We start from the raw sequence: 24,507 nt of genomic DNA on the forward strand, positions 1-24,507 counted from the left end.
TAAACTAACTGGCGTTGTGGTTTAGTCAAAGGTGCAATTCATTCAGCTGTTGAATGAGAAGAAACACATTTCTTTTAAATGGCTAGGATTTTGCTTAATTAAATACAGAATAAAGTAACCTTTAACCTTACCATCTTCTTTTGAGGTAAATAATGAGGTTAGAGCCACAAGATATTATGCAGTCGTATTAGTGTACATTATGTAAGTGTCCAGCTGTCCTTCTGAAGTGAATAAGCAGGGACAGGTTTTATTAAACACGTTAGGAAAGATATTCTGGGTAACGAAAATGCAGTTGAGTTTGTCCGTAAACTGCACAGCATGTCCAAGTTTCAAAAAAAAAAAAAGTTACGGAGAAAGCATACTTGTGTTTTCTCTGCCTGTCTTGTGTTTAAAAGGGATAAAAAAGCTAGTAAGTTTTCCCCTCCATTTTTAAAGTAAAAAATAAAAAATCCTCCCACACCCTTTCTGCTCTGTTTCTCTTTTGTGATCTTCTACACCAGTACCTTGTACACTATTTGTACTGCAACCATTGTAAGGGAAGATTTCTGGAAAACTGGTTCCCTAGGGGTGCTTATTAAGAGTCATTGCTATTTGTTTCACACTGCCGTACTAAACAAACAAACAGAAACCTCAACCCCTCCTCCCAATTTGGAGTGACAGATGACCTTAAAGTGGGCAAGCAGTGCCAGTGAAAAGGTTGTGGTCTACCAGAGATAAATTGAATACATACATGCTATAATATAAAAGTTACAGAAAATTGGGTAATAACTGGTTTACATTATGCCGTAACCACTGGGCTGAGTGTGCTTGAAGTCACACAAGTGTATTTCTGTGAGTAAGAGAGGAGGAATTTGTTGACAGGAACAATTGTTAAACACCAGTGCTTTGACCAGGGGCAAAAGGAAGCTTGCTTTGTGCAGCTGTGTCTCGCTGATATGATGTCTCCTGCAGAAGCGCAGCCTCTTTAGGAAAGGTTGGGTTATTCCAAAGAAAACTTTGCCCAGTGCTCTCAGCACAGATTTTCAAGAAATCTTCTTAATGCGATACTGGCTGAATTAGTTTGAACTGACAGGAGCATACAGTTTCCTGAAGGAATAGCTACAGCTCTGGGAAATGAGATTTCTGTTCCTTTTACCTATTTGTTGATTATTCACGATTTTGCAGTAAATAAGATTGATATTACCACCCGTTTTTACACTGCCTTGGCCAGTTTTGCCCTCAATAGTTGCAATTGTGCTGAAAACCTCCTGTTTTCCATAGAGAAATAAGAGAAATAGATGTATGTGTATATATAGCCTCTGGTTTTTGTAAGTTTTGTGACTCAGAATACTCAGTGGAAAATGGTCACACCTTACAAAACATCAGTGACATCTGCAGTGGGATCGGCTGGCCAGCACTGTAAATGCTTTGCCCAGAGGGGCTGACCAAGCTTAGGAAGTGAGTTGCAAAGTTAGCGTTTACAACTTTGAGGACTTATTTTCTCCAACGGAGAGAGATTTTGGCCTTATTAATGGAGTTCAATCTATCAGTGAATTTTTGTGACGGTTAAAACATTTTCAGAGTGGGTTACAGGCCTGTACAAGGTCAGCCACACCGGTCACATGGGAGCTCTGAGTCCAGCGAAGTGTGCGCACAGCCGCTGCCCTGAGCCTGGGCTCGACTCTATTGTGAATTTCCTGAAACAGCTGCTTATCAGTTGGCATGGGTCACTGCTTGCACATTTTTACCGCTTAGGCCTGAGAAAGTTGGATGTTTGTGCATCCGGTACTTACCTATTGTTAATATTCCCCATTACATTCTCTGAAGTAGGTGGGAATAATACTTTGGCACTTGCTGTTAGCTTTTCATTTATCAGCTCCTGGTACTCGCTGGCTTAAGCTAAAAGAAATGGCGGGGCTGGAGGGCAGGATGGAGCAGCCCAGGCTTCGGTTTGGGGGGCATATGCAGAGCGAGCAGCGGCACCAAGCACGCTGCCCTCAGCAGGTCCCAGCACTGCAGGCTGGTTGAGGAAAGAAATTACTCAATTACTAAATTAGCAGTGTCTCCTTGTGGGCATTTTATTTTTTTTTTGCTGCTGTTTTCACTGTCTGAATGGGCCTGCTGTGGGATTTTATGGTCTTGGAGGAGCTGAAGACAAGGTAGCGCACGCTAGTAGCAGAGCAGGCCACCAGCAAGGTGCATGGGAGTGCCCAACTGGAAGGGCTGGAAGTGGCGCTGGTCCTGGTGATGACCACTTGCCATATGCCTTTGCCATCTCTTGGAAGCTCTCTCCACTAAAGCCAAGGAAGGCTTACAGGTCTTGTAGGTATTCGGGTAAAAATTCAGAGGTTTTTAGGAGTGTAAAGGTGTAGCATGCACACCTAGCATGTTGCTAGCCTAGATCTCCTAAAATCATGTTCTATATAGGATCCAAATGCTCTAGTGAATTCTTGCCTTTTGAAAATCAGACAGGGCCCTCATTATTCCTTTAAATCTGTCCCTCATTAGCTGAGGAGTCTCCATATTCATGTTCCTGGCAAAAACCGCCTGTTTCTTGGCTTGCAACCCATCTCCCTGTCCTGTTTTACTTTGAATTGTGCTGGCTGGGAATATTAGTCTACTGCAGCACCTGTGGTGTAGGGGTAGGAGCTATGGCCTTGCCAAGAGCAGATGTATTTGCCTGGTTACGCCCATCTAGAGACTCAAATTTTCTGAAGAAAGTATGCTAAACCTAGCACAGGTCTGCCACAAGTCGATGTGATACACTTTGATTTTGTAATATACATAAATAACCTTCATTTAATCAGCAGATCTGGTAAGGTCAAGAATAGTACTGATTAGGACATAAAGTATAAAGACGATAAATCAATAAAATTAATAAGTAATCTTGTCTAGGATTAGAGGTTGGTGTGAGAGAGTTGGCAGGAAATAATTAAAACACATTCACTGGGAGATTTGGTTATCTTTTATTCCTGTTATTTATTCCTCCTACTTCTAACTAATGCAAACTTCCACCCGTGCTGTAACTATGAGCTGGTGCAAAACACATCTGGCCCTGAGGGATATTGAGAAGTCTGATGTCTGCTCCTCCCCACTCCCTTTAGTGGCTGCCATGTAGGGACTATGCTCACTGATAGATTTTTGGGAAATCTGGAAATAAACTGTGGAAATTTCACCTGATGGTGATCAGAAGCCACCTGCCTTGACACCAGAAGCTGGGGGAAAGGAAATCCTTCATAGTGTCCCACAAACAAATTTTAAGTATTGTGGTTTGCGTGTTAAAAGTGAATTTTTATTGCCATTAATCAGTGTTTGGACACTGAAAAGGATGATACCATAAGCTTTCAAATGAGGTCACTTTCTAGAATTAAGAAAGTTTCCTTAAAACTAATTTTTGTAAAAAATGTGATCCCCATTGGGTACATGGGACATAACTTTTGTTCTTGTGAAAACTATCTTGTTTTGTTCTGAAATACTCTGTTTTGATATTGTTCTAAAATCTTGCTCTCAGATGCTATTTTGCATTGTGGTCAAGTTTTTCAAAGTTCATTTATACATAGACAAGCTGTACAGCCACCACTTAGCGATACCACACTGAATTGTTAGTGAGTTGTGGAGAGTGAGACTGTCCCAGTTTTGGAGAGAGGATGGCATTCGGTAGCCCTGACTAGATGTTGTTAAGATTAGCTCTATTCAGTACCCAGCTGTGCAGCAGCTCTTACTGGTAAGACCAGCACTTCTCAGTGCTGCAGAGGGAAGAACTCAAGCATCTGTCATCCTCATAGCAAGTGATATCACGGATGAGCACAGTGGCTTGTGAAAAATATTTTTCTACAGAATTTTGCTCTGCAGAATGAATGGATAAATCATAGAGTCACAGAATCATAGAATGGTTAGAGTTGGAAGGGACCTTTGAAGGTCATCTAGTCCAAGCCCCCTGCAAGGAGCAGGGACATCCCCGACTAGATTAGGTTGCTCAGAGCCTCATCCAACCTGGCCTTGAACGTTTCCAGGGATGGGGCCTCCACCACCTCTCTGGGCAACCTGTTCCAGTGTTCTACAACTCGCATCGTAAAAAATGTTTTCCTAATATCCAATCTAAATCTACCTCCCTCTATTTTAAAATCATTACCCCTCGTCCTATCACAACAGGTCCTACTGAACAGCTTCTCCCCATCTTTCTTGTAGGCCCCCTTGAGGTAGTGGAAGACCACTATCAGGTCTCCCCGGAGCCTCCTCTTCTCCAGGCTGAACAGCCCCAACTCTCTCAGCCTGTCCTCGTAGGAATGGTGCTCCAGCCCTCTTATCATCTTCATGGCCCTCCTCTGAACCTTCTCCAACTGGTCCATGTCCTTCTTATGTTGGGGGCTCCAGAACTGGACACAGTAGTCCAGGTGAGGTCTCACCAGGGCAGAGTAGAGGGGGAGAATCACCTCCCTCAACCTGCTGGTCACACTCCTCTTGATGCAACCCAGGATGCGGTTGGCCTTCTGGGCTGCAAGGGCACATTGCTGGCTCATGTTGAGCTTGTCGTCCACCAGCCCTCCCAAGTCCTTCTCCTCAGGGCCGCTCTCAATCCATTCTCCGCCCAGCCTGTATTTGTGCATGGAATTGCCATGACCCAGGTGCCGGACCTTGCACTTGGCCTGGTTGAATTTCATGAGGTTGGCACGGGCCCACCTCTCCAGCCTGTCCAGGTCCCTCTGGATGGCATCCCTCCCTTCCAGTGTGCCGATGGCACCAGAACAGCTTGGTGTCATTGGCGAACTTGCTGAGGGTGCACTCTATCCCACTGTCCATGTCGCCGACAAAGATGTTGAACAGGGCTGGGCCCAGCACGGACCCCTGAGGGATGCCACTCGTGACTGGTCTCCACATGGACATCGAGCCGTTGACCACCACTCTCTGAGTTTGGCCATCCAGTGTCCAAATACCTTTGTGCTGCTTGTTGTCTCTCTTATTTTGTCCTTCCTTCAGAAAGAGGCAAACTGACTAATGTATAATTTCTAATAAACTACAAAACTGAGTCTGCAGTATTTGTTTTTACTGTAACTAAGGCCTTGAAAGTTGTTCACAGGGAGAAAGTAATTAGGTCTTTAGACAGTAGTTGTCTCTTTCCATCATGAGTCAACAGTAACTTGCAGTATTTATCAACACTTTTTAATAAGATGAAATTTGTATTTACAGATAATATTCATATGCACAGAGTGGCTGTGATTCCTAGAGATATTTTTTTTTAAAGTGTGCTATCTTCATCGTTGCTTTTGAATGCTGCTTTATTATTGTAGCCATGTAAATATGTACTAATCTCGCAGCTTTTGGGAGGGGCTGGCTGGTGTCTGCACAGATCCACAGTGGATAGGAAACAATTTCTGCTGTTCTGTCCCACCTTGCCTCAGCAACTTGTGTGCTGCTGAGAACCAAATGTTCTCCCAACAGTCACATTCCTTCTGCCACTGTTCAAGTGGAATTTCTTAAAGCTGCCTTTTTTTTTCTTTTTTCTTTTTTTTTTTTTTTTTTTTTTTTACCTTCAATGCTTTTGCTTTCCCAGCAAAGGGCTGCTGCTGCCAAATGTTATGCCTCTTCAGGTTTCACCTTCCCACATCCTTGCTAATTGGCGCTTGAGAGAAGGTTTGTGTCTGTAGCTTTTTAGGGCACAGCATACTTCAGGAGGGGAGTGATAGGGTGGCGTTCACATGCATATCTGTTTTTATTTCAATATGAGCTAAAAACTGCCCAACTCCAAAATACACTGCTGTTAAGTGAGCACCACCAGAGCAACTGTAGGTCACCATATGCAGGGAGCCAGAGTTGATGTGCCTGTCCCACAACAAGGCCAGCTGGGTGTCGCTGAGCTCATGGGGAGATGATGGTGGGAGGTGCTGTGAAAATATTGATGCATCTTTATAGCTCTTCTGTGAAAGGCCACCTCCTAGTTGAGACAAAAATCCCATCAGTTATGGAACAAGAAATGTTGCTGTTAACACCAATGCTAAGAAACTTGTTTTGACTGCTTTTTATGCTACACGTTTCCCTGCACCTGGGAGCAGACTAGATCACAGAGAGGAATATTCCCATCCTCTTGTAGATCGAGGATTCCCTGTTGTAATTATCAGCAGTTCTCTGAGTACACTTTGACAGTCCTCTGCTGCTTCTGCAAGAAAGGCAAATTAAGTGCCAAAATACCTCTGAAGATCTGCAATCTGCTTTTTGTAGTGGCAGTATCCACCACCAAGTTAACCTTTTCTATTTCTATCACGCTTATTCAAGATACATTCTGGTATCTGAGATGTAATATAAGGTAGTGGCTGGTGACTTTGTTGTGATACTCTGCAGCATGCTAAACCCCTATGTGGTTTTTTTTTAAAAAAAAACACACCAGTAATCATAGCTACCTAGTTATTATTCTGAAGCAACTGCTGCTGTGTGATTTGTGCACCAAAAGACAAATACCACAGTTCTCTTAAAACTATCTGAGAGCTGGTTTTAGTTGAACAAATAGAGAGATGCATACAAAGTTGTGAGGTTTTATGCTGCAGCTACAAGACTTCAGTTAAGGATAAAGTTTGAAATAATCCAGTTCTTTATTTGCTATCAGCCGTGACCGTAGTCTTCGCAGAGAAGAATGTGGTGTGACTTGGCACATCAATTTGTGAGATGTGTGGTGCCCAGTAAGGCTTGACCAATGGTTTAAATTGGTCCATGTTTACCCTCTGCTTTTCTAATTTTGGTGGGAGTGAAGACAATGTAAACTGAAGCAGTTTCCATAAGAGTTTTGTTGTTTAAGTGCCATTTACCTTTCTTAAAATTGGCCCTAAAAGAGCATGCCTTACTTGATGATGAAAATAGTGCTTGTCTATGTGTCCTTAAAGGCCCATGTGCCTAAGCTATCATATGATGAATTTTAGCTATACTTAGAAGGGAACTAATGCTGGCTTTCACCCTTTAAGAACTTTAGACCTAGCTAGCCTTTTCTCATTCTTGGTAATGTGCTATTTTCATAGTGGTCAGTGTTCAGTGTGATGGCAGCAGGTAAGAAGCATACTGAAATCTATTCATGTCCTCCGATAACTGAGGATAACTTTCATCTTCTTTGTGTTCTTTTTTCCAATTCTAAATGTGCTGTAAAATAATTAATATATAGCAAAAATAAACACTTGGGTGGTAATATTCAGTCAAATACATAAATATATTATACTTCTTAAATCAGAGCTTTAAAATAATAATTCACACACAGTGTTCAACATTTCAGTTCTTAAGGTTTCTCTTCTTGTCTTAGCGTTCTCTGCCTGACATTTCTTCTCTCGTCTCTTTTTCAGTGAAGCAGGTATCCTTTTACTGTGTTGGAAAAGTCGTTATCCTGTTTACAAGCTAGTATTTTGTACTGGTAATTCTGTACTGGTAGAGGTAAACTGTAGCAGTTTTTGTATTCTGTACTTCTGTAGTCTTTGATCGTGTTTTTCTCAACAAGGTGTTCCCCGCTTTAAACGACTGCAGAGAGCTTCCACTTTGGTCGGCAGCCTTCCTCCCTGAAAGCGGAACTGCTTTTTTTTGAGTAGAGAAGTGTAGAATATTCTTAGATACTGTGCCGTCTAATTTAGTAGCATTTTATTTACTGTATTGCTTAATGGTACAACATGGGATATGCCCTATGTGTAGGTATGTATATACAAGATACGTAATGGCATTTAGAAATAGGGAATGGAAAATTAAATGTTTTCTTAAGGAAACTTTTGCCTAGCTTATACCTTTTGTGCTTTTGAAAGTTCACTGCAGGCTAACATGCACGTGCTGCCTTCTTTTTGTTCATTTTCTTGGCAGCATTCTGCTACTTGGATGTACATTGTCAGAAACAAAGGGCAAAACATGGATTAATAATTAGCAATAAATATGTCAACAGAAGTTCAATTGTAACCACTGTGCTTGCTTTTCCTATTGTATTGTGAGGAGGGGGAAAAAAAAGTCATTCAAGTACAGTGGAGAGGAGCAAAGGGTAAAAGTTAGTATTTCCTCATATGGTGATAACATAGCTTTAGAAAATTCAGAAATTAAAAGTGGTAGTAGGAAAAGTATTTGCAAAGGTCTTTTAATCCTAACATGTCATTGCCCTCTCTTGTAATGTTTTTGGCTGTCTATTCTCTTCCCTCTCAGTAAAAATGTATAGAAGTGTAACAGTTCCCATTGCTTGCTTTTCGGCACTGGACCTCTGCTCTGAGGAATGGGAGTGGGGGAAGATTAGGGCTGGTTAGCCCCAGGTAAGGTGCATACATCCTTGGTGACAGAAATTGTGAAAGTAAGTAGTTCCTGCAAATAAGTAAGGTAGGGGGGAAAGAACTTCAGCGTATCTAAGAACACCCTTAACCTATAAAGGCTTACACCCTTCTCCTATAAAACATTTGTCAGTATTTAAAATCAGTAAAAGATCATCTATATTGCTTAAAAAGGGTCCTTTTAGGCTTTGCAGGGATGTTACACTGGCTGCAGAAGGGACCTTTAAATTGTGCTCTGACCCAGAAAACCAGAACCTAAATCTTAAAAACTTTTTCTTTTTATCTGACAGGGACAGACCTTGTTAAAATTCAGCCGCTCTGTTCTTGATTATGCATGGAGTGAGGGAAAAGGAGGATAGGTATAAATAAGTTGCATATTTTCTGTTTTGCAGTTCTTCCAAGAAGACAGATGGATCTGCTTTAGCTATGTATTGGTTCATTTGCTGTGGTTGGGTGTTTATCACAAATCCATGGGCACTGGGGCTGGGGAGAGCTTGAAATACAGCTTAGCTTCCTGGGGAAGCAGGATGTGGATGGGAATAATCTCAACAAATAAAGTGCTCCTATGCTAGAACCACGGTGATACTGTTTGAAGAGGGCACTGATAATTGTGCAGTGGCTTATTTTGCTGTCCAGATAATGCGAGTGAATGTGAAAGTCATTCTTTTGCTACTAAGAAGATCTGATTTAGTTTTAGTTTCATACATGCCACATAGTTTCCTGCCTAGGAGTGGCGTTCTGCAGAGAAACACATGAATCGCATTGTTTCATTGACAGTCCTGCTGTGTTACTCTTCAGCAGATTAAGTTCTTGTATTGCTTTTTTTTCCCAGAATTTGGTTAGTGGTGAAAGATGCACTGCCATCTATTTATGTCTGTGTGCTCATATAGCAAGTGATAAAGATATATCTTATTTTGCTATTTCTTTATTAATGGGCTGCTATCCGATAATGAATCAACCAAAAAGAACTTGTCACTGTACAGCTGTTTGGGAAAGAAGGGGGCATGAGCATTAGAAGATGCTTTGAATAATTAATACAAGCATTAGCTCACCCTCTCACTGAGAAGGGGGAAGACAGGTTATGTGAACTCTGCTGACTTAAATTACTCAGATTAAATGACGAAAGTCCCTGAGCATTAGGAACAGGGTGTTTTAATGTTGGTTTAACTAGCCGGCAGAGAGGAACACCCCCTGTGAGGGACAAGTGCATTGCCCCAACTTGTGGTCCCCTCCTTTGGGTGGGTAAGTTTTCTGCAGGTGGCCCCATGTCGCAAGATTTTTTGGCCACATGCAAGGCAGAGGCACTACGACACTTGTGGAAAGGTGACAAGTGTCTCTCCACGAGCTGTTGAGCAGGAAGGGTTTGGAGATCCCAGCTGGCCTGGCTCCACTGTGCTCCGCTGCAGGTACTACCAGATGGTCTCTAGTTAGTTCGTGCCAGCTGCAGGTCAAAATGTTGTTAGTTTGATGACTCTTTGCATGCTCAGTAATGAGAGGCAATTTTGCGTGTGGTGGGGTGGCTGGCGGGTTTTTGCTGCCGTGAAATCCCGTGTCCCTCCTGCCAGAGTGTGCAGGCTTGCACTCCACAGGCTGTGGTGTGGAGGCGGTGGCTTTGGAGGAGGGACCAGAGAAACCTGCTTATCCCTGGGATTTATGCAGAAAGCCTCAGAAAAATGGTCTGTGGCCAGGGGAGGATGCAAGAAAAATTGTGCACACGTACTGGCTGTTCCTGAGGGATGGGATGGGATGGGATGGGATGGGATGGGATGGGATGGGATGGGATGGGATGGGATGGGATGGGATGGGATGGGATGGGATGGGATGGGATGGGAAAGCAGCCTGGAGGATGTCTGGAGTGTGTTCTCTGGCCAAACTGTCTGTTCGTGGTCACAGTGCAGTAGAAAAGTAGTGAGGGGTGAGGCCCTCCTGCATTTCTGAAGGGCCACAGCAACTTAAAGAGAAATGGGCTCATGTTAATACTGAGGTTGTAGATGCATTCTAGCACTTGGTAGTGAAGGATTTTGGCAGTGTGGGCTGTGGAGTCGCATGGAGAGTAGTACTTTACAGTCCTCTGTTTTAAACTGTGATAGAGGAAAAGTGAGAGGCTGACCCTTGCAATATTGTCTCCTTGCCCCTAGATTTTTTAATTTTCATTGTGGAAAAAGTCTATAATTTCTCTTTCTGTATGGTAAGGACTGGTTGATACTGAAGTCCACAGTACCCTTTTTAGTAGGAAAAAAAAAGGAAAAGAGCTACCAAGATTTGGGTCTTGTTTTGGGACAGGAAATAGCATTTAGGGCTAGATGGGGACAAAGCTGAGCTGCTGCTAGAGCTGTTCTCACATAGAGATAACACCTTCAGCAGGGGCCACCATGGAATAGCTACATGGGCACATGCTGCTAGACAAGAGTCTTTTACCGTACCAACTGTACCACAGCATTATGGTTGTAATGCACGCCACCCTCTTGTCCTAGCAGATTTATGGTTGCTCTGACTATATATATAGCATTTCAAACCTAAAATCAGAAGAAGAGACAGACTGAGATTTGGCTCTCTATCTCTAATCACATTTAATGCTTGTGCCACTGTGTATGAAATGTCACCAAAAACTAAATACTTGGGCACTTTGTAGTAAATTTGTCTATTTACTAGAGCTTGTGCCTTAAAATCTTTGTAGCTTGCCTTAGATGCAAAGTCTACATGAGATTGTAGTGCATTTTGTGAGCTGTTTATAAACAACCTTGATTGGTTTATTCATCTCAACTTTCAAGTTTATCTACCTTTAAGTTCAGTTTAAATAAGCTAATTCATTTTAAAGTATGAGGATCTGCAGAGGTTTTTTTACAACTGTTATTCAACTTTTAATGGTTAAGCCAAGAGAGTGAAAAGGATGCTGTGTCTCACCCTGCCCCACTGAGTGACCAGAAGTGATGGGTAGTTTATGTACATGTTTATGCTGTAGAGCAGAAGGTGGAATTGCTTCCTCTGCCAGGCACAGTAGCACCACACTTGTCAGCACTGAGAGGCCACAGGTACACTGCAGCTGGCATGCATGCATCATCCCCAATATGCATTTGTTCCTCTCTTAAGACCTGTTTTGGAGCCTTTTCATTTGTTATTGGTGCTGGATTCAGGTCTTTGTCACAGCAGAAGAAAACGCTGCTCAGCACACATGTTGTTTCATTTCCCTCTTGAAGAATGATTAGGCTGAACTACTTTAAGCCATGGAAGTCTCATCCCTCCCGCTTCTCCACAAGAAAAATGTGGATAGCCCAGTTGCATCCTTTGGGCTCCCTGTCACAGCAAGCATTACAACCCATAGCAATATCATTCTGGCCTGAATTCATGTACTTTCATGTGACTCATTATTCACTGGCATAAACCAAAGGGTGTGTCTTCTGTATCACCCATTAGGAATTTCAGGTATAAAAAAAAAAAAAAAAAAGGTTGGTTTTTTCTCCCTTGGATTGTGTTTCTTTTTCTAGTTGTTTTTTTCTTTTTTTCCCCCTCTCTAATATAAACAGAAATTGGTTTCTGGGATACAACACTGTGGACCCTTCTGAAGGTTTGTTTTTTTTTTTACTTCTGTAATGTAATGTGATGACAATGATGTTGTCAGAAATTTTTTGAGATGGGTGGTCTGAGAACCCTGGCAGGGTGTGGGGGGCCTTGGAGCCCTGTGTGATGGGTGTCATCTGAATACTCCTGTCCATGTTCAGGCTCACAGCACGCGAACAAATATCACGTTCTTGTACATTAGACGTGGGGCCACCATGACTGGACAAAGTAAGGTTTTAGCCCAGTTCTGTATAGATGAGGTGTCCTCTTTATCAGGAGTGACAAAAGCATGCCACCTATGATGTACAGAATCCATACAAAGGCTTCCTTTTACCTGTGCACACTGATCCTGATAGTGAGAAAACAGAGAGAGCTGCCACTCCTGGCTGACAGCGAGTCTGCTGTATCTTGGAGAACAGGTATGGTTACCTACAGTCCATTAGGCTGACCTGATGTGCATTTGGATACTTGGGAGGGCTGTGTCCAACCTCTGGCCTGTACTAGAGAAAGCTGCTTGTGCTGCAGGTAAGTTCTGGTTTGTTTTAACTCTGCACTTGCTTGACAAAAATTACTAAAACTGAGGTTTTCCTTCTCATGTATTAACAAGTTGTTAGAGCTAATCTCAGTTGCACTCAGAAAAGTATTGAATTAACCTCATTTTGTAAGATGGTTCTTGCAGACAGTTTTGTAGTAAGATGCTGTTCATGGTGAGGGTATTCTGCATGGTGAGTATAGATAGAAGTGTACAAACAGGGCAAGTAAAATGATCTGGGGATGGAGTTGCCATATGAGCTGAGAGAGAAGATTGAGTTTTGTAAAATCACGAAGGGCATGGATAAGCTGAATCTGCACTGATGTTCACCAAGCTCTGCAATGCAAGAATCTGGTGGCGCTCACTAAAATTTCTAGGACATTAGTTTAAAAAGAAAAAAGTATGCAGTGGGTATTGACAGCCTGGGCCTTCCTGTGCCATGAGGCAGCAAAGACAGGCAGCATCAGCAGGGTCAGAAAGGGGCTAGCCAAATTCATAGGCAACTTACATGGATATGAAAATGACACAGTAAGGATATACATTTAGATAGCCCCAGTCCAGTCATTGGTGGTGGCGGGAAGGTACAGAAGCATGGACTCACCATCAGACATGTGTACTCTCCTTAAATAGTATCTGTTGTTGTCACTATTGAAAACAAGCTAGTCTAGATGGACCATTTGTCTGGCTCCACAAGATGCTGGTTATATTTGTGTCTGCTGGGCAGCATTTTGAAATCCTTCCTATGTTGCCTGGTACCAGCAAGTCAATGAGTGGCTTGTGTCGAACAGCTGATTTCTTTTCTGGATCCTCCGGACCCTCTTGGGATAACTCTGTATGAAGGGAAACTAAAACCCAACAGCTGATGGTAAAGCATTGCTGTCATCACTTACAAACGTAACAAAGCAAGACCGGAGGAAATTCAGAAAATTGTTGGGTTATTTAGGGTAGCTAGAAGGATCTGATATATTTGAAAGATTTTCATATGTGCCCATTTTCTGAGGCATTTTCTGTACCAAAAGCTGCCTGGTAAAGCCCAGCTCCTGTGCAGTAGGTCAGTGGCTTGGGAGAGTGAAGTAGAAGCTTTGTAGAAGCTCAGCTTGGAAGATGTGGAGGAGACCATTCTCAAGTATGCAGAATAAAGCCCCTCAGACCCTTAAGTTAGTGAAGGTTGTACATTTATTCTCTGCTTGCAGAAATAATAAGGTAGGCAGACAGCTTAATGCAAATCTTCTTAAGACCAGGGAGGGAGCAGGGGGAAGACAGTTTAGGACATCCCCATGAAAGTGACTAATGCTTAATTCCAACATAATTCAAGAATTAGAATCTGGCATTGCAGTAGTTGGGAATTTGTAGTTCAAAAGCGATGAAGCTCAGGGCTGGGTCTGATTTTTTGGGGTTTTGTCGCAGAAGGGAAGCACATGCCCTGGCTGGGAGCACTCTGACTTGTTCTTTTCTTCAGCTTGCTGACTCAGGTCCCAGAGTTTCTGAGCCATCACTCTCTTCTTAACAGAGCTTAGCTCAGCTTTTGCCTGGAGCTCTGTTGTAAAGAGAGACCTTTTACAGGCCAATGCCGTAAGTGGAGGGAGTGAGGAAGGCAGGCAGGTAAATTCATGCTGACCGTAGCCATATTTTGTTAATTAACTCGCCTGTTGAAAGGATTTACAAGGCTTCTCTTGCTCCCATTGTACTGCAGATGCTGAAAAAAAACAAAAAAAAAACAAAAAAACCCACAAACATAGCATAGTGAGAGGTGGCTTTTTTTTGGTTGCTTTCTTAAATATAGTCCAAAATAAATTGCCTCTCATATTGCATGTAGTACGCTTCATCTCTGTATCCTCTCTGTAGATGGAGCAGGCTGAATCAAAACAGACTGCTGCCTGAGAGGCAGCAGGAAACACCGATCCCAGGGAAGTTTTACTTTTGCATTTCAGGGCAAACAGCCTGTGCTAGTGGTTTATTTTGTTCAGTTAGACTTAAGCAGCAACTGAACTTGCATAGTTTTGCTTGTGATTTGGATGCAACATTAAAAAGATATTTGCTTTAGTAAGCATGTGAATGGGTGAATAGTTAAATGATTAAATAATTAAGTGAAACTTAAAATCGTTCATAGTTTACCCTTCTCTCAAAGTTGACTGCTCTGTCTCTCACCTGAAAAAAAATCCTCATATGCCTGCAGTCTTACTTGGGTTTTAACTTTAATTATAAAAAAAAAAACAACAACAAAAATTATTTCTCCCTTACAAACTTTGCCTCACAGTTCATTGGCCACCTGTTTTTATAAACATGCGAATGAGACGGAGGCAACCACAGCAGGGGTAAGACTGAAAAGAAAGTATCAGCGAGATACACAGTCATTCTCCCAGGGTAGATACCAACCACAGAGCAACTCCCCACATACTTTCTCTTTTGCTGTTGCTGGCTTCAGGCTTTTCTTCATTTAAATTGCACCTGGCATATTTGGATGAGGATACAAATTAGGTTGCAGACATTCCTGTTTCCTGTAGAGCTGCACAAGTCTGGAAAGTGCTTGCCCCTCTGGCTGAGCAGGAGGAGGGATTTCCAGTGCCAATTTCTTCTTGCAGCTAGAGAAATTACCGTCTGTGTGTTTAGATGGGTTTTGCATGTATCTTGGCTCTTGTTTGCAAATGTTATCAGTATCTTGTAGAAAGAAACTAGGCGAGTTCTACTGCTGGGACGACCCACATGTGAGCGGGAAGAGTCAGGCAGAAGTCTTGTTGCACTGACGTGTAACAGGAATGGAGCGGTACCAGTTCTTTCTCGACTGTTCCATCTTGTGGGTCCACTTGCTCTATCAAAGCCCTCTGTCCCAGGCCTAGTTAATCACCGCTTTGTGCCTGCTGGACAGGATTGCAGAGGTGGTTTCCCTCCCAGGACCATCCTCTGACTGCGTCCACCTGAACAACTGGGAGCCAGTACCTTTCAATCCTGCACAGCTCTGCCCCACAATGCTCCCCCTTTCAGTCCAGATCTTAAGCAATAGTATCTTGGTGTCTCAGCCACACTCACCCTGTGAGTGGTTCAAGATATTCGCAGATCTGGACCTTGTGTTGAGTGGCTGATGTGACCGTTTACTCTTAACAGTCTGTATGTGCCATGAGAAAAAACTTAGATGCATATCTACTTAGCCTAAAGCCCCATTGCCTGGGAAACCAAGGCCTGTCTTCTTGAATCCCACAGACAAGTGTGTGCATATCACCATTTTCCACATGTGACTGTGGTCCGTGGACGGGAGGACCTTCATGATTGCTTTTCTGGGTTAAGAGCCAAGTTATATTTCTCTTCTCATTACTCTGTTGCCAACATGCCGTTCTATAACTGTTTTTAGATCAAACCTCAACTGTTTTCTGTCTTAAGCCTCTCTTGCAAACATCAGACTAAAGTGGGAACCTGGATTTTCTGTAAGATCCGTGCCTCTTGAGTCTACAGCTCTGCTGTGTGGATGCCAGAAGAGATGCATACGTACTTGGATATTTCTGGTGCAGAAATACTAGCATAGGTGTAGGTGACCTGGCAAGATGCAGCACAAAGGAGGAGCAAGGATCTTGTCCCTTGTGATTAAGGGCTGGATTAGGACACAGGCTTTATGTTCTGCCTAAAGAATCACCATTCAGGAAAAACCTGTAGAAGCTGGACTGTCGTGATAGTTTGTAGAAACTGAGGATCATGTGTGTTTCATGTTTCTGCTATTGAACCTCAGGGCAGAAGACAGTTTTGAATATCTAACTCAAAACACTTTAAACAACTGCTTCATTGAGCAATAACACTTCATATAGCTAGTCTGTGCTTGTTTTGCATTTGCCCTAGGGTCTGTAAATCACAGTATTCATAGGCAGGCATGGGGTGAGCATGTAAAAACACATGAGCAGAAAGCTGAAGAGTTGGGAATGCAACATATAAACTCCTCTACTAATTATCTTTTGTAAGATGTCCGTACTGGAGAAGATGCTTTGCTGTTGAGCAGGCTAAGGTTCCCTCCTCTGTGTATTGTAGCTGGCCTCCAGTGTCTCCCTGTGCCTTGCTCACACTAGAGACTTCTGTCAAAGTGCAGTGATTGGGGTACGTGTTGCTGGGGAATCACATGTGATACCCTTCTAAAAATGGTCCATGTGTGTGTTGGTGCAATTCCAAAATTCAGTTTCCAATGTATTGCTGTGGCTCCAGGCAGCATGAATTCCCTCCTCCATGACTCTGCTGAGCAATATTAGATTTTTTTCCCTGCTTTAACAGCTGTTTAAAAGGCAGGTTGTCAGCTGCAGTTACATTTCATCTGAAAAATAGAAAGGAACCAATTCTTCCACTCATCTTAGGTAGCAAATGATTAGACCCTATGTTTTCCTCTTTTTAAAAAAATATTTTCTCTTATCTGTTGGACTAAATTTGCTTCCTAAATTATTTTATTAGTCCTCATTTAAACTCAGAAGCATCGTTCTTTTAACTAAAGGTGAGTTTATTTCTTAATGGAGGTACTTAAGCCTGCACAGCTTTGAAACCAATAGAACTGTACCTAGAAGGGAGTTTGTACTCGGTCAATTACATCTGTTTAAGCCACAACAAAATAGACCTCAGGCCCTGTTTTGGCTTTCAGCGGTGTCTTTACTAATTTTATGTCAATTCTTACCTCAATTGCATTTGCTTCACGCTATTAGGAAGCTCTCCTCATGCATGCCTGTGATGGTGACTGTTTTTGAAAGTTATGAGAAGCCGCTTAATAGATTTTACTTTTAAACCCATGATGAGTTTCTTGCACTTAAAGCATAACTTTATATCCTGATCGCAATGGCAGAGATGGGAGTGATGCTTCAGAATTTCTCCCTTTGAAAGGAAGGAGTTAAGGTTTTCCTAAAAGCTCACAGATTTCAAACTTGGGACCTGGCTGCAAACTCAGCCAGCAACGTGCTTTTTTATTTTTTTTTCACCATGCTTCATTGTTTCTGAAATCTGATAATTATTGTTATGCGTGGAATCTTGTGATAGGCCTGTCTGCATCATGATCTGTGCTGCATGCCTGCTTTATTTTGTTGTGTGTAGCCTTTTGCTTGCACAGCTTTCATGACAGCTTCATGTCCTGCCCTCCTCTCAACAAGAGACTGTAAATTTAAGAGTATACAGGAGAGCCTGGGGAGGAGAAGTTGCAATGGAGGTGTTTCTGCATTCTTGGAAAACTGATATCAGGATTGTACTAAAAATGAAGTGATTTGTGCTTGTGTTCCTTGAAGGGGAAAGCGAAGCTATATTAGCCTCTGTGATGGGGCTCCATCAGCTGTAAGAGACAGCCAGCTTCTCTGTCAGTCGGTATACCTTTGACTCAGATTCACATTGTGCTTGCACTAATTCATTTCTGGAGTTTCTTTTCCTTTGCTAATCTACTTAGCTTTTAAATATTTCCACGCACATACTGTCAGAGCCAAATCAAATATAATTGGAAAAATGAGACTGGTTTGTTGAGGAGCTGTCAGCCTAAGCCAGACTGGGGTCGGTGAAGCAGGGTGTTCTTCGTACACCTAAGCTCCACCTATCTGAATCAACAAAATGAAATGCTGTTTGGATTGTAGAAAACGTGAAGCAGAGCCAAGAGGCGGCGTCTCTGCAGCCCTGCCGAGTCAAATCTGCTGCTCTGAGGATGAGGGTTGCGATGAGGGCTGTGATCAGGCTGCGCCCGCGATGGGCAGGGAAGGAAAAGGAGGAGCCCCATTGCAGAGAGAGCAAGGCTGGCTTTGCAGAGGCGGCCAGCGAGCCACTGGTTTTGTTTCTGCCTCTCGCTTGGCTTCTGCTCGGCAGCCACCCACTTAGGGCCACAGTGCCCTTTTTCTGTGCCCGCAGCCTGAGCTCCAGGCGGGTACTGCTTCTCAGTTGAATCTGCCACATGTAGGTGGAAAGAAAACCTCACACCCAGCAAACCTGTTGCCGCTGGGGCCTGCAGGGGACAGCTCTTGCAGTCGGCCCTGCACTGTCCCAGCTCTGGGCCCCCCACCCCACAGCTTCCATCTAGCAGCTGCCGGCTTTGTCCGGCGGTGGGGATGCACGTGCTCACCTTGGCTATGTCTGCGGGGGGCGGGGAGGGTCCTTCTGCCCTCACATCCCTGCGGGATATCAGAGCTCGGAAATTGCAGCTGGTCCCCTACTCACCGGTACTGTTCTTCTGTAGGTGCCCTTCACCTAAAAATCCTCTAACCCTGCCTGCGTAAACCTTTGGGTAGCCTAAAGCTTACGAAGGTGCCAGCAAATGTGAGGAGGCCGCCATGGTACAAGAGAGGCTAGGGACAAACTGCAAAAAAAAGCTCAGGGTAGACCAAAATCCAAGGCCAGTTGCAAATTCATCTGGTTACATCCTCACTGAGGACAGGTCCAGAGCAGTGGTCCTCCTTGGAGGTTGTTGGAGAGCCATAATTCAACTTCAGACGCCAGGAGAGCTGTGGGTTGTGTGATAGCTAGGACGCTGATTAAGAGGAATGTAAGTTAGTGCTGTGGTGAAGTTTGCACTAATGCCTACTGCTTAATGTACCTAACTTCTTAAAACTGTACGTTTTTAACTGCCTTTTTCTTGTCTGTTCCAGGTTGCATGTCTGGTTGGACTTGATGCATGACATTTGCATGACACTTAACAGCCTAGCTCTGGATGTGTCACTGAGCAAACATGGCCTACCCAGCAAATACTAACGGCAGCGCTACAGGTAACTAATCGGGAATGCTTTTCCCTCTTTGGAGTATGAATTTATTTTTGAATTTTTTTTTCTTGAATTGTGAAAGTAGCAGAAAAGGGAAGTAGCAGCAGATAAAAGTAAATACCGAAAAGTAATTTCCTGGTAGATCAGAGCCCGTCTGTTCCCCGACTGGCACCCCTGATAATCTTTTAAATATGTAAAGCGTGAAAGTTGTTTGCGAAGACATGAGGGCTGGTGCTCAGTTGTTCAGCACGCAGCACTCTCTGCTTTCAAGGAGCTGCGCTGGCTTATGCTGGACTCTGAGAGGCCTAGGGGTTTGCTGCAGAGCGTCATGTGTTTGTTATCCTGTGCTGGTAATTAACTTGTGAGATTAACGAACTCTTGCACATTGACTCTCCAGCCCTTCCTGGTCACCCTTACTGTCAGGCTGATTTTTGTTTCTTGCTTCTCAGCAAAAGCATTTCTCAAGCAACATCAAGAGGAGGCATTCAGTCCATTTCACTTTTTCATTATTATAAGAAGCTCCCGAGATGTCGATTTTAGTTCGGTGATACTCTTTTGACATAGATCACTTGGCATGTTCAAAGGTTGCTGAGGAGGACTGGCGGGTCAGGAGGGGGCAGAGATTGCAGAGCGATTGATAACAGCCCAGCAGCAGCGGCGTTCCTCCTGCAGTTGTGTCAATATTTTCCTGTTCTCCTGATCGTTGCACAAACATAGCGTTAGCCCGCTAAAGCTGAGGCTGCTACAGTGGGATTATATGGAAAATTTCAAGTGCATGGCAGGAGCTTGTGGGTGCTCTTTTGAGACCTGCTAATGTAGGTATGATGGGAAATGGATTTATCAATGAAGGCTGGGGTGGCTGGGAGCACTTTGAATATCCTGGGAAAGAACATTAAATGGCTTTTTTGCTGTGCATGTAAATAGAAATCTCAGCTCTCCCCCGCCCCGGTGCGCCTCTTGCTCTCATGTTCAAATGCTGCTCACTAGATCATGACACACATACTGAGAACTGGCTTATCTGGTGGATTTTACCAACCTCCTTTGAAAGTGTGTTCAGGTACGGAAACAAATCCTGAATCACTGTGCTCACTGTAGAATTGTTCTAATTAGTGCAAGGGATTAAAGCATTTTGTGTGCAGGAAATTAGAAATATGGAGTGGCTTTATCTTTATGCAAAAAAAAAAATATTTTTTTAAAAGGCTAGTGGAAGTTACCTGAAAACATTGGGCTTACTTTTATTTGTTGATGATTTAAGGCTAAATTTACGAATGTTGTTAAATCCTGAGACAACTGAAAAAGGCTATTTTCTCCACCCCCTCTTTTTATACAATTAAAAGTATATTCTCTAAGAAATGAACTATATCCTTTTGTAACTTTTTGTAATCCTTTTGAGAAGGAGAACTTCAGTACCTCTGCTGCATGACTTAACTATTGCTGTTTACTGCCTAAATCCCCCATGTAACTTGACTTTTTTTAATAATACGCTTTCACCTTAAGTCATGCAGAACAATTCCCTCTGCTTACAAGGAAAGAAAAATTGTGCATGGACTGTTACTGATTGGTTTACTGATTTCCCCCTGCAGTAGGGTTGTCTGTTGAAAAAGTTGATAAGCTGACATGTACGTCTAAAATAAGCTAAATGCTTTTACTGGGGATGTGTTAACGCAAGATGAAGTTTTAGTTTCAGGACTGTTATGCAAACAAGGCTTCTTGCAGGGTAGAAGGTGTTTGTTCCCTTGCTCATAGAAAGATGCTATAATGAATTGCAAGTATTTAATTCCAAACTAAATTGGACAACATTTTGCAGAGACTGTCAGGACTTGTTGGCTTTGCAAACCCTTGGGGCCGGCGTTCTAACATGCAGCTACATATGCCCGAGTCTCCAAATCCTCAGCAGCTCCTAATGGACAGGGCACTGGGCTGCACATACCTGTGATTTGTTATCCTGCCATGCTGCCTGGCAGGGAATGGCTTTGGATGAGAAGGAACTGATTTGGGCGTTGGAGGTATTGAAGCAAGTAATTGCATGGAGCTCTAAGAGTGGAAAGACGAACTTCAGGGGTGGTGTTTTCTGCACCCTCTGAATCAATCAGCAGCAGGAAAAAGAACAAGAAAGACTTGTTACGGACTACTAAGTTGCATTCATGTTAGTTGAATATTTTGGCAAGTTTGACCACACGTTCAGCAGCATTCAAGTACGAGGTGACTAAGGAGCAGTGGTTTGCTTTGGTTAACTCGAGAATGTGAGTACTTGCACTGTTAAATGATTATGCCTATGTGCCATTTCGGTAATTTTTTTTTTCAGTATACAAGCCTATATGGACTACTGCTGCTGCAGATAAAATCTGTAGAGGAATGCTTGAATTCGGAACTTGTTTCCAGGAAAGGATCAAGCTACTTTGCATTTGTAAAGAGATTATTTTTTTGTAAGGATGTTTATAGGAAGTACATTTGCTGTAAATATTTTCAGTGAGTGTCTGTGTGAGATAAACTACAAAGCAAATGATTACTTTATCATGAAACCACCTGTGATGTATTTCTCTGCCTTTTGCAGATCGGTAAAGACATGATCTTTAAATGTGGCGAATAAATAACAGAGGCTGTGATTTAGACTTCAGTACCGCTTGTCAATAGTTTTGCTTGCTGCTGACTTAAAGTTTTATCACTCTGTTCGCGGTTTCATTGCACAGAGGTCTTGTAGTGAACTGTATTTCTGTGAGCTGCAAGCTTGTTTGTTCATCTTTATAGATTTTGCAAGCTGTTTTAGAGACTTGGTACTGATTTTGGACTAGGCTCCATCAAATGTTGTGCCATCTGCTCAGAAAATAGCTGAAAATCTTTCTGATACTTGTGATAGATAATTTGGTGCTTGCAGAAAAATTTGCTTTATTCTATCAGTTGGGTCATCACAACTATTTGCTGCTTTGAGTCTGCCCTGGGTGGCATATGAGCTTACTGCTCAGTCCTGTAAACTCAGGAGGGTTGAGGAGAGGAGTGGACATCCAGAGCACGTCACGCAGTTGTCCAGGGAGCTGCAGCAGGAGCTGGGAAGTGCCCCGTGGCTGGGAGGCTGGACTTGTTTTGGTGCATAATATAAATTAATTTCCTTTGCAGAGTACAGGGAAAAAAATGAGGTGATTGTTTCTGGAAATAGTGTCTTCATTAACTGCTGGGTGAAAGTTCCAGTAATTGTTAGCTTCTATGCTTGCTAGGACTGATGCATAAATCATCTATTTAATGAGGCTTTGCCAACATTTCTGTAGTGGTATTTGTAGAAAGGTCCTCCAGTCAGCTACAAAGCACACAGTGCACACCAGACTAAAACTTACCGGGCAGTTTGGAAATACGTCTGGCTGGATTTTCATTCCTTTTTCTAACACCTGATAGCTGAAACTTTGTTTTCAAAACACATATTCTGAGAGGCCATGAATGGTGTGAAACTCAGTCCAATTCCATTTATTCTGATATAGAAAACAAGCAAGCAGCAAAACAAACATAGGAGACTGATTTAAAAAGATTAAGGATTAAAACCCGTATTTGTTTCTAACCATAATGACAACATCTGTTTTACCTGACTTCCCTAAGCACCTCCTTCTCTGTATCCAGAGACTGCAGAATTGTCAGTTATCTCTTTAATAGGGACAAAAAAAAAGCATTTTGACAGAAGAAAAGCTTTTCCAGTTTTCTGGAGTAGGACGGGCTGCAGGGGTCAGTATAGCAAGGCTGTTGCACAGACCGTTTCTTTACTTTGCTGTGAAGCAAATACATATTGTTTTCTGTACATGGTGCCTGAGATTTTCGTGATCCTTTCTCTTTCCTCCCTTCTGTCTGCTCCTGCCCCCACACTCTTAAGGATTTTTGTTTCCATTCCTTCCCATCCCACTTTTAACATTTTTCTACTTACAGCATGGATTCATTTGAACTATTTCCCTGTGTGTTTAACTCAGCTGTATGCTTTACCTCCTTCAGATTCCTACACAGTTCTTAAAGCAGTGGCACTGCAGCAGCTCACCGTCATTTCTACGGTTGGTGCCTTTGCACCTGTAAAGCAAGGAACTGTTGCTATAATAGCCAGTGTGCAGGCATCAAGTGTCTTTGCTCCCAGTTTACTCCTTTCACGTTCAGCCTCCCAGGATGGGGAGATGTTACCCCCAGCAGACCTGGGCATCCACCTCCGCTCTGGGGACCACAGGTGGTTTGGTGGCAGATACAAAGCATGCTGGAGCACTGGTTGCCCTACAAAAGCCTGGTGTCCTTCTGCTTATTTTCTATGTGCACAGTTACTCTGCAGCAGCCCCTGGGCCTCTCATTAGATTTTCTTTGCATCTGAGCAAGTTTCTTGACTCCTAAGTGAAGTTATAACTGTGCACCAGTTAGTCAGAGAATGAGGCCATTACAAGGGGCTGTTGCTTGAATTAATGTTGTTTGAGATAGTATGTCAGCATTACTCAAAGACCAAATGTTTAATATGTGTTTTCCATCTGCTGGTATGTAAATGCTTAAGCAACTGTTGTAAAGTATTATGAAAACCTCTGTCGACTTACTAACCCTTTTTACTGAAGCTAATAAATAGAACACACGTTCACTTAGAGCAAATGTTTTTGTCATACACTTCCTCTGCATTGGTTTGTAACAACTCTAACCAAACATTTGTAGACACACTTTTCCTTCCAGGTACTGGATTATTTGAGTTAGAGTCCCTCCTATGATTTGATTTTCCTGATGCATATATTTTTACGCAGTATGCATGGAGTTTTGCGTGATTTCCAGCCTCATGATCTGAAGTGTAGGCTTAAGAAGAAAGTGCCATGCACCAGAACATTACTGCTGTTACTAATTTTAGCAGAATATCTACCAGTTTTCATTACAGACCGTTAGCAATCGGAAGTGTTTGATTGCTGGATAGCAGTCAGTCTGATGGAGCCTGTGCTCCTGCCTGTAATGGGTGCCTGCCACGGGATCCCAGCTGACCACCGTGCTCTGCTGCTTTCCTGCAGCACTGGTGTCACTGAGGTGTCACCGTGCTGCCTCTGACACCCCCAGCTCTGAGCTTAGCAGCCTTAAATTCACTGAGTTTGCTTAGCCTAGCAGATGCAAATGACCAGGGTTCAGGTGAGTTTGTATTTTTATCAAATCAGCCTTGCAAGCCGTGGTAATTTGATTGAGTCAGGGCTGTGTGATGAGAGGCCATTTAAGCCTGGGCTTGCACTCCCCTACCATGCTGCCTGCTCTGAGCCTGCATCCGATAACCATCGGAGTTAGTGGGGACAGGTGTATGTTGAAGGTGTGCTTTGGCAGCTGGTGGGAGACTCTTGGCATCGGGAGAGCCTGCTGAACTGCCATGTAGTCAGTCTTGTGCTTTCTGGATTGGCAGATGGCATGCAGGGCTGTCACCGGGATCCTGCTCCTGCCTCACCCACGAGTGATCTAATGAATCACTGATGGTGCCCAGTATTTAAAAACAAGTTAGGGTGGGACCCTG

At 43.1% G+C, this 24,507-nt stretch overlaps 1 protein-coding gene across 1 annotated transcript in view; it reads left to right on the forward strand.

Moving 5' to 3' along the window:
- Nucleotides 1-24,507, forward strand: part of KANK1 (KN motif and ankyrin repeat domains 1) — a 97,468-nt gene that overhangs the window by 25,044 nt on the left and 47,917 nt on the right. The window contains exon 2 of the mRNA XM_086770695.1: nucleotides 18,915-19,031. Coding sequence (XP_086626821.1) covers nucleotides 18,995-19,031 — 37 coding nt within the window. The 5' untranslated portion in view covers nucleotides 18,915-18,994. The remainder of the gene's footprint in view (nucleotides 1-18,914; nucleotides 19,032-24,507) is intronic.

This window comes from Chlamydotis macqueenii, chromosome Z, assembly GCF_036417535.1.
Source record: "Chlamydotis macqueenii isolate bChlMac1 chromosome Z, bChlMac1.mat, whole genome shotgun sequence".
Taxonomy (NCBI): domain Eukaryota; kingdom Metazoa; phylum Chordata; class Aves; order Otidiformes; family Otididae; genus Chlamydotis; species Chlamydotis macqueenii.